Here is a 10225-nt window from a genome sequence, read left to right on the forward strand (position 1 = left end):
AAAGATTTTCATACTGATTGGATAACATGTTTGACATGCAATTATGACATCACAATGAAGGTCATAATTATGACAATTATGACCAATGACATTTTTAAAAATCACATTTCCCATGGGAAGTACTTTTACGTGTGCCAAGTTTCAGTTTTTTCCACGGAGCACATTCAGAGATAGAGGTCCAACTTTTTTCCTTTTTTTTCCAATATGGCTGCCACACCACATGACCCATGACACCATAATTATCATTAAAATATTCGACATAAGTCGTCGCACCTCTGGTTAAAATTTTGTGTCAATCGGAGAAGCTTTTTTTTTTGTATACAATGTCGAGGCTCGTATGGTAGCTAACACACATAACGTGCAACAAGGGGAGCAGGAGACGAGGGGTGGGAGAGGGAAGGACAAAATAGTGGAGAACAGAGACATAAGGAGATCTGTGGAAGAGAGAGGGAGGGATGGGGTGGGGTACACAGGGTAAACAAGATGGACACTGCAGGAACTTTCAGGTCCTTACATGACAGGTACTTTCAGGAAGGAAAGCAGGGAATTTGGAGGGCGTGGGTTTGGGGTGGATGAACGGGGGAGGAGGGGGGGTAGAAATGATCGTGGTTTTGGATGGGGGAAGATAAGAGATGGTGGTGAACAGCTGTTTTGAAGACCTGGAGGGAAGAGTGGTTGCAGATAAAACAGAAAATTACCACGGATGTGTGGACCGACAACCTGGTCAGTGTCGGCATAAAATAGGTCTCAACAGGGATCCAAAAGACCTGTCTGTGGATTTTTTTTCTTATTTGTAAGAGCAAAGCTCATGGAAGAGCAAGGTTGAACTGACTGTCCAATTGCCACCCCACTATCAGCAGAGAGAGGGAAAGAGAGAGAAAGAGAGAGTAAAACCAGCAAGGTTGAGGGTTGGGTTAGGAAGGATTAATGGGGGTAATAAAGATCATGGGCCAACTTTCTTGAAGCCATGGAGGGAAGAATCAGAGAGAACGACCTCTGGAAGGCAGTTCCATGGACAGAAGAAGCGAGGAACAATGGAATTGAGGTATGCAGTCAGCCTGGATTTTGAAAGTTTAACCAGAAGTGGGTCACTGGAAAAACGTGTCCATTTGGCCTCAATGTGTGGAGATTTCAAGAATGTTGAGAGCTTTACATTATCCAGAATCCAGGAGAGGCAGATGTGATTTTCCAGGGAAAGACAGACGGAGGATACCCAGTCTGTGGATGGATTTGGAGGCCACTTTTGTGATATGATTGGGTCCAGGAGAGATCATGGCTGATGGTGAAGCTGAGAAGTTCAAGAGACTGAACCTCTTCTCGTGGCAAACCATGGAAATAGATAACTTGCTTGCTTAAAAAAAAAAGTTTAATTTTTTTTATATACTGTAAATTAAATATTTAATTTACTATTCCATTTTAGAGTGTTCATTTCATTTTATTATTTGTATCACTTTTCAAAGTTGCTTTCATTTATCTAATCTGTCAATTGTTTGTTTTTCTTTTCCTGTATTATTTTCACTTTTCTCCCAGTCACCTGGACCCTCCCTGTAAAAATCTGTCATTCTCACCCTGTGCACCATCCACACCGCCCATCGACCTCAACATGAACACCATCCTATAATAAACTAGAAGGGCACTCTTCGACGTTGCAACATTGCCAGATATGCCTCCGCCCACATTATTACATCATTATACATACTTGTACCAAAGTTTGATTTAAATCCCTGAACCCAGATTTAAAATATTGAATAATTCTGGCTGCCAGATCATGTTTCCAATCAGGATTTAATTTAAAACAAATTCAACAGGACTACTAGATTATAACTGTGATGTTTCATATTGATTGATAAAGCGGTTCAAGAGAAAGATAAAAAAAAACATTTTCATTCAAACCAATATGGCTGCCAGACTATGTGACCTATTAATTATTTGTGAGCACCCTGGTATCCCCAAGTCTTGGGCAACATGTGGTTGAAGTTTCCCTCAATCTCTCATGCCGTTCTGGAGAAGATTTTAAAATGTTTATTCTTCAAAATAAATCATAGCTGCCAAACCATGTGACCTATGACATCATAGGTGGAGAACTTTTTGTTCTTCATGGATCGGCTCTTGTACCTGTAAAGTTTTACCTCGATTTGTTCAGCCATTTCGGAGGAGATTTTTGAAGGTTTTATGTTAAAAACAATATGGCTGCCAAATCACATCACCGATTACGTCAATTCCCCCACTCCCCCTCCCCCCCATACAATTTAGCTCGAGATTACCCTCAAAATTTTTCACTCTGAGAGGGTAAAGCATTTAACGTATGCAATTATGACCATAACAAAGCCACATTTGACATTATCCCTGAACTCAGATTCAAAATTTTTAATAATTCTGGCTGCCAGACCATGCATCCAATCAGGTTGAAATTCAAAACACATATTCCACATGACTACCTGATCATAATTGTGATGGTTCATGTCGATTGATGAAACGGTTCAAGAGAGAATTTTCCAAAGATTTTCGGTCAATCCAATATGGCCACCAGACCATGTGACCTATTAATTATTTGTGAACACCCTGGTATCCCCAAGGATTGGGGAACATGTGGGTAAAGTTTCCCCTATATCTGTCAAGCTGTTCTGGAGAAGATTTTGGAAGGTTTTATGTTAAAAACAAGATGGCTGCTGAACCATGTGACCAATGATATCATCAATTTTTTTCCTCCCAATTACAATTTAGCCTTAGATAAAGAAATTACAATTTAGCCTTTTTTCCCCTCAAATTTTCATACTGATCAGATGAAGCGTTTGACGTATGCAATTATGATGTCATAACAAATCCACCAATGACATCATTAAAAATCACACTTGTTTCCCCACAGGAGTACTTCACATATGCCAAGTTTCAATTTTTTTCATGGAGCGTTTTTGGGGATAGAGGTCTAAAGCTTTTCCTTTTTTCCAACATGGCTGAGGTCTAAAGCTTTTCCTTTTTTCCAACATGGCTGCCACACCACATGAACTATGACATCATAGTTATCATAAAAACATTCTACATGAGTAGTCTCACCTAATGGTGAAAATTTATTGTCAATCGGCTAAACGGTTGCAGAGAAAACAGAGAACATTAGCATGTACGTATTGTCATGTCCACGGCAGTTAACATTAACCTTGATGGATAGCCGAACAGTTTTCACTCAAAGGCGAGTGCCGAGCCAAGATCCTTGGAGGTTATGGCATGCGTGGGACGAGAAGCAACGAGGGCGTTTACCAGAACGGAGGCACATGGGGTTATTCTCAAACCTACAGCGAATAAACGAACACAAGTAAATTCAACAAATCATGGTTTAATAAAAATAAATCAAAGCGTGAGGTAAAACTAAATCCTAATTTGAGACGTCTCCACTCAGTCACAAAAACAGACAAGGGGAAAGGTAAAAATTAAAGAAATTTCTCCCTTTATACCGGCACTCAGCCTTGCGTCCAGAGATGACCTTTTAGGAGCCTGGTATTTGTTGAACTGCGAAGCTTCCGTGTGGGGAAATGCACAAAATGGCACCAAGTCGCTCTCCATGCGCCACTTACGTGAGGTCACTCATGCGGGCGATCCTCCTTCATTAAAGGCCAACAAACTGCCGTTACAGTTCCTTCTCACGACCGAAATTGGACCTGGTATTGAGAGGGAGCAGTGGTCGCACTCAGCAAATGGTGCCGCCTTCTTCCTCGAGCATACAACAGGAGACAACCGAGTTATCGTTGAGAGACACGCTCCTCTAGTTCTCCTCCCAAAGTGCACAAACTTCGTGACTTAGCTGAACAGACAAAGGCCAGCGTCCTGTTCCAGCACGTGAGCAAATTCACACAACATGAACAATGAGAATTGTGCATCCTTCTTGACCGTGTCAAGGAGAAAACAAGCGAGCAACCCTCTGTTATCCACCACTGTCTCTCTGCGATAATGCTCCCTCCGACGTCACACCGACCAATCCCAAACCTCGGGGGCGTTGCCTACTTGAATTAAGCTGGGAAAGCGGAGTTTTTGCCTACTCGGATGTGTTTGGCTCTGTTGTTGTTAGAACGTGATTCCTTTTTTAGTCGGCCTTGTAAGTGTAAAAACGTAGGAAAAGGTCATGGGGCAATCACATACTGGGAGAAGCTAGCGTTAAACCCTACCCAGTTAACACAGCACCCCCCCCCCCCAATATGGTGACACGTAACAATCTAAAGCTCACAGTTTTCTACACTCAATATATATCGAGATGTCTCCTTCCTGTCCATGGACCATGCCACACTATACAATCCTTCCTTTACTATGAAATTCCTCTATCTACCTCCACAAACATAACAGTATGTACTTACATACGGACAACCCGAAAACATAATGCCACTGCTGACTTGATCACTGAAGGCATAAAAACCCCTCACCCTTCTCTCTATTTTGCTCCAACGAAGGGTTAACACCTTTAATGCCAACTTCTCTTTGCTTCCTACGACAGTTAGCATACCTCGGTCAACATCGTGTTTATTTCATCCATTGTTCTATCTGTTCACCAACGCAGATTAGCACTAGCCTTTTCCAGCACGATGATTTTTTCGTTCTAGATGGAAATAGTTAGGTTCGTTTTACAATCCTTCCAGAGCTATGGTGAAAAATTCTTGGATTGAAGGATGTGTCCCATTTATCAGACCAGCATCTCATGATCCAGATCAGCAGAGAGTGATGCAGCTGCAGTCTGCCTCGCAGTGGGATGGATAATGTATGACACAATGTGAAGTTTGCAAAAAGGAAGAGTGGGGTTTCCAGAGCATCAGAGAGTTGTTTATTTAGTTGAGTAATAAGACTGGGCCCGGACTCTGCCTTGGGGAATTCTGGCCTCCCCTGAAAAGGTGAAGAGAAGGTTCGATGACTGCACAAGTCAGAAATCCAGGTGACCATGCATGCCACAGGCAGAGCATAATTTAAGACTTTGTTGAATTCCTGAGTTATAACCCAGGAAATCGTCCTGACCTCTTGATTGAGATTTAGGGCCTCCAACCATTGCTGAGAGTACAGCAGCACGTCCAGAGTTGTGACTGGCATGCGATTGAAACCAACAATCACAGATCATGCTATTTGAAATCAGAAAAGACTTGACATGAGCAACAATGATGGATTCCATCATTCGTCCCCTACCGGTTTCACCGGAGGGGCCAATCGGTTTGCTGTCGGTCTGTCCTTCCATCCCACCTGTGGTTATTCAAAAAAGATTTCCCCCATACTCATTAACATATTCAACTGAAACTTGGTACATGGCTTTATTATGATAAGTTACAGAACAAGTTCGAGTTTCAGGGCGTTTCATCAATTTTTCAGTTATGAATTTTTTTTTCGAAGTTTTTGGACAAAGTTTTTGGACGAAGAAAATATCACATCGGTAGGGGCCATGCATTGCAAAGCAATTCTCGCTCTTGCTTTGCTTGTGATTGGAAGTAAGTTTAATGGTCTGTAGTTCACTATTTCCACCACTGAAGGTGAACCGAGGTTGTGTTTCACCCGTTTGTATGTCTGTCTGTCTGTGAGTAGGATATCTCAAAAAGTTATGGATGGATTTGGACAAAATTTGGTGAACAGTTTTGGTGTGTGACAAGGATGAATTGATGAGATTTTTGTGAAGGTCTGGATCCAGATACAAGAATTAAAAAAAAAAAATTTTTTTACTGATTTTCACCATTGAGAAATGGGGCCAGAAGCAATTATATAGCATGATATTTCAAAACATTGCGGACTGATTCAGACAAAATTTGGTGGACTTGTTGGATGTGTGACGGGGATGAATTGACTTGATTTTGGTGAAGAGGCCAGATCCCAACCTGGATATCAGTGGGATACAAAACGTAAACCATTCACCCTGGTGGAGGTATGCGCTCTACTGTTTTTGCACCCTTTTTGGAATGCTGTTCTTGTCTTGGATATGTTTTTGCACGCTTCTTGGAGATTAGATTGAGGCTTGCTGACCTTGCAGGCCGATTAGAGGTGGCCAAATAACAAATTGATCAGGGCAGACAAAGGTAGGAAGAACGGCAGTGTAGGATTTGAGAACATTGGCACTGATGCCATTTGGGCCCGTTGCCGAACCAGAGTCATGGCTGAACAGAACTCTCTCTACCTTCTCTGGTGAGAAGAATACAAAGTCCAGTGGACAATTAATACGAGGGGGTAAGATGCAAACAGGGCACGTTGGGTTGGGCACACGCGATTTGGAGGCAAATACAGACTTATTGACATTCTGCCTTATCTTGGGCAGAGTCAGCAGTAATGCCATGTGAGGGGATGGATGGGGAGCAAACACCAGAAAAATTTGACACGGCACCACCATGACTTGGAGGAAAGGGACTGGTTGGTGAATTTAGCTTTGAGGTTTGAAAGCTGGTGTTTTCTAGCATATTTCAGGTTGGACACACTTATCGTGAGCCTCGTGGAATGAACAAGAGTTTTTCTCAATTGGTTTAGCTTCACATGTTGAGAAAGCAAGCTACTTGACCGCAACCACTTTTCCACAGGATTTGGGTCTGGACTATGGACAGGATAATCATAAATGCGATGGAATATACAGTTGCATGAGATAAAATAGGCTATTGTGAAGGTATTCCCCGATGGAATCAATATCAAGTGTACAGATTGTAGACCAATCCTTGTGTGAGAGGACAGATTGCAATCGCTGCAAGTTTACAGATTGGGTCAGACCCACAGAGTCATAGGTTTTTTAATGCAATGATATGGCTGGTTATTGCAGAGCCCCTGTTGGTCAGGACCCTCACAAGTGCTCGTGTGGGACAGCAATTCCATTACAGTTGAGAGGTGTTCGAATTATATATGCAAAATGGCTAATTGTGATGCTTCAGCACATGATGACAGTTTACATTTTGTAAGAAGTGTTGAAGTATTTTGGATATTTGACATACTTTGTATACAGCAAGCTCAAAGCAAAAGTTGATGCTCTGATGTGATGTGTATCAACGCAGGCCTTGTTAAGGACGTAGCACGTCCTTCGTACTGGATCCCTGATCAGGATATCATGCAGTGCACCAAATGCAAGAAGGGATTTGGCTCAACAAAGATGTCAAAACATCATTGTCGGGCCTGTGGTCAAGGCTTCTGCAATACCTGTTCAGCCGCCCGCCGCCCTGTACCTACTCGTGGCTGGGATCACCCTGTCCGTGTTTGTCTGGACTGCAACAAGCGCAAGTGTGACCTTTAACTTGCTGTCACCTCTGACCTGCACATTGTGCTTTCTCTATCTGGGATCATGCTATCATTTTGGCTTTGCAGAATTTGTGGAATGGAGAAGGAACAATCACCCAAACAGGCCATTGGGCTGCCCAGTTTGAAGGCTTCTTGTAAATAGTTGATACATCATGTCGTACTCTGGGTACCAGAAAATATTCAGCCTTAAAAAAAAAATAAAAAAAATTCCCCCTTTTGTGACAGTCTCAAGATGATTGGGCTTGTCTGTGCATCAAGAGATGCTGGACCTTTTACACATGAATAACTAAGATCTGGTCCTCATTTCTCGTTAACTACATCTGCCACATCGTACTCGAGTAGTTTTAACATTGGTGGAATAAATTGCTCCCTTTCCATGAATATGTGACCCCAGAAAATACACTGAGCAACTTAGAGGCTGAAATATTAATCACATTGTTCAATCTCGTTTGATGAGCTATGATTTCAATGGGATTTTCTTTCAAATATGAAAAAAAATAATTTACAGGTAACATGGAAGAGCAGAACGACAGGAGGCAATGAGACAGCAGCCAAATTGTGGCAAAGGGGAAATGGTGGGATGACAACAAATGGATGTATGACAGCACAAGGAGAGGAATTGGAGAAGGATGAGAGCAAGGTCTCGGCAGATGTAGTTCATCTCGGTAGTTGAAGTGGGAGCGACCATGAGGTGGGGTAGCCAGTGGACTTGAAATCCTGTCGGGAAGAGTTTGAGCCGGCGTGCTGGAGAGTGACATTTACATAATGTGGTGATGTCACACTTCTGTGATACTTTGAACAATGAGACATGAGCGAAAAGGCGGTTGGGGGGATGGGAGTCAGTGCAGTTATAACGTGACGCTACTTCCCAGTACCATGCAATGTGTAGTATACAAAAGGCAAATTAAAATGTTGTCATGATGACATGCTATATTTGCTGCTTCTGTTCATGTTTCATCGTCGAGCAATTTTTTGTTTGTGAAAATGAGGATTCCTTTGTTCATTCAAAGTTGTAGTTCTAATGATTAAATAATTGAAAGCAAAGTGGAAATATGTCATTTCTTATTTTAAATTGAGCTGTTATTGTTTGCGTATTGTAACATTTAATGTTATAATGATTGAGGGATAGTCGATCGAAAAAAAACTTTTTATATTTTTTATTTTTTTATTTTCTCTTGAGCTGTGCTGGTTTTGGGCAAAGGTGCATTGTTGTTAATATTAGGTCTTGTTGCACAAGGTCTTACCAACTGTTGCACATTCATCCTGCATTTGTGACCAAATGCAGCTAATTGATAACATTTATAGTCTCTTGTTTGTTGATTTGTGTTTTTGATGATCATATTATCTTCAAACTCTACTTTAAGAAGGATCAGCGACACTGAAAAAGGGAGATAAAAACCTGTTTGTGTAAGAGACCTTTTGAGCTAAACCCCCCCCCCCCCACAAAGGCATGATATTTTCCTACCCTTAGCTTTGGTTTATTATTCGGTTATTCAACCACCCTCTACCCACCCCCCCCCCAAACCCCACACACACACACTGCCATCTCCAATTTTCATTCGTACATGTTATCTCGATTTTTCAGGTTTTGAGATCATCGCAACAATATAAATTGTATTTTCTTCTTTAAAACACAATCCTGACAAAAAATACAAGTGTTTCCAAGTGATGAAAGCTTATGTTTGGCTCAAATTTTTGTATCCATTTATTTTCCTATAATTGTAAATTTGTCTCCATGTCCAGGCCACCATTCCTAGAATGTACTTCTGAAATGTGCAGCCAAATTCGTCCAGTGGAAGCCAAGAAACGAATTTTCAGTCCCTGTGTTAAAGTTGCGTACAGAGAAACCGTCCCATATAAAGGGAGGAGCGCTTTGCGCCTCCCTTGATTTATACATGTCTGTTTTTCATCAAAACAAACTGCTTTGCGACCTAAACATGCCATTGAATCTATTGAATGAACAATGCATGCTTCATGATAAAAAACGGACACTCTCGGTGTAGTTGTATCGCAAAGCACTTGATATAACAATACCACCGACCGGCCATTTGGTTAGGTAGGTTGTTAATTGTGGCGTCTGCAATAGCATAGCTAACCCTCGAGAATAGTTTATTGTCTGTATGTAATTCAATGCCACATTGACAACACAGTGCTTTAAATACTATCCTTTCCCATCCTTGACAAAATGTATGATGGGTTGGAGTGTTTCAGTACTAGCTTACCTATGGTTAATGGTGCAATCGTAATGTATGCCCATAAATTTGAAAGGTTGAAAGGACGGCTGGGTTTCTATGCACGAGGCAGTGGATGTGCCTGGCAAGCACACGTGATGGATTGTGAACTGCAATCAAATCCAATAAACATTAGCGTGCAAGTGTAATTGTCGTTCTCCCAATGGTAGAAATGAAATTGATAACAACCTGTTTTGGTGGAGGTTCTTATGTGATTGTGTTTGCCGACATGATAATTGTAGGTGTGTGTATGAATAGATGAATACCGAACTGTACTTTCCCAATATAAGTCACCTGTTTGAAATGTTTAATATGTATAAAGACTTGAGTCGGGTTTTGGGAAAGATTTTATGTCGGATTGACGGTAAGTGACATATAAAATTGTTACCTTCCGGTAGTTTTGAGTTCATTGGAATGACGTTCGCTTTGTTTGTTTTGCCTTTTATATGCAAAATATTTGTAACAAAATTATCTCTTGCAGTTATTGCTGCATTATGAAATTGTATCTTTGTAGAAAATAAAAACTTCTAATATCGATGTTCATGTGCTGAATATGAAAAACCTTGTGCTTTTCTACATCACACGGCTTTTGAGCAGCCATTATAACATCTCATCTCTCCCTGATAGAGAATTGTTGCGTTAGCTTTATAATACATAAATGCTTGTTTTCACGAGTTTACAACCCTTTTTAGTTAAATTTTATCACGGAGGAGCTACCGTCCAGGTAACCACACTCAGATAGCATGTATGAATGTTAGCTGGTGTCC

At 41.2% G+C, this 10225-nt stretch overlaps 1 protein-coding gene across 3 annotated transcripts in view; it reads left to right on the forward strand.

Moving 5' to 3' along the window:
* Window positions 1-9995, forward strand: part of ZFYVE1 (zinc finger FYVE-type containing 1) — a 96740-nt gene extending 86745 nt beyond the window's left edge. For all 3 annotated transcript variants that reach the window (XM_085869880.1, XM_085869881.1, XM_085869882.1), the window contains exon 12: window positions 6987-9995. In XM_085869880.1, the coding sequence (XP_085726006.1) occupies window positions 6987-7222 (236 nt within the window). In that variant the 3' untranslated portion in view covers window positions 7223-9995. The remainder of the gene's footprint in view (window positions 1-6986) is intronic.
* Window positions 9996-10225: the final 230 nt, after the last annotated feature.

Source organism: Eptatretus burgeri, chromosome 2 (genome assembly GCF_056783735.1).
Source record: "Eptatretus burgeri isolate ZD-2024b chromosome 2, Ebu_testis_v1, whole genome shotgun sequence".
NCBI lineage: Eukaryota > Metazoa > Chordata > Myxini > Myxiniformes > Myxinidae > Eptatretus > Eptatretus burgeri.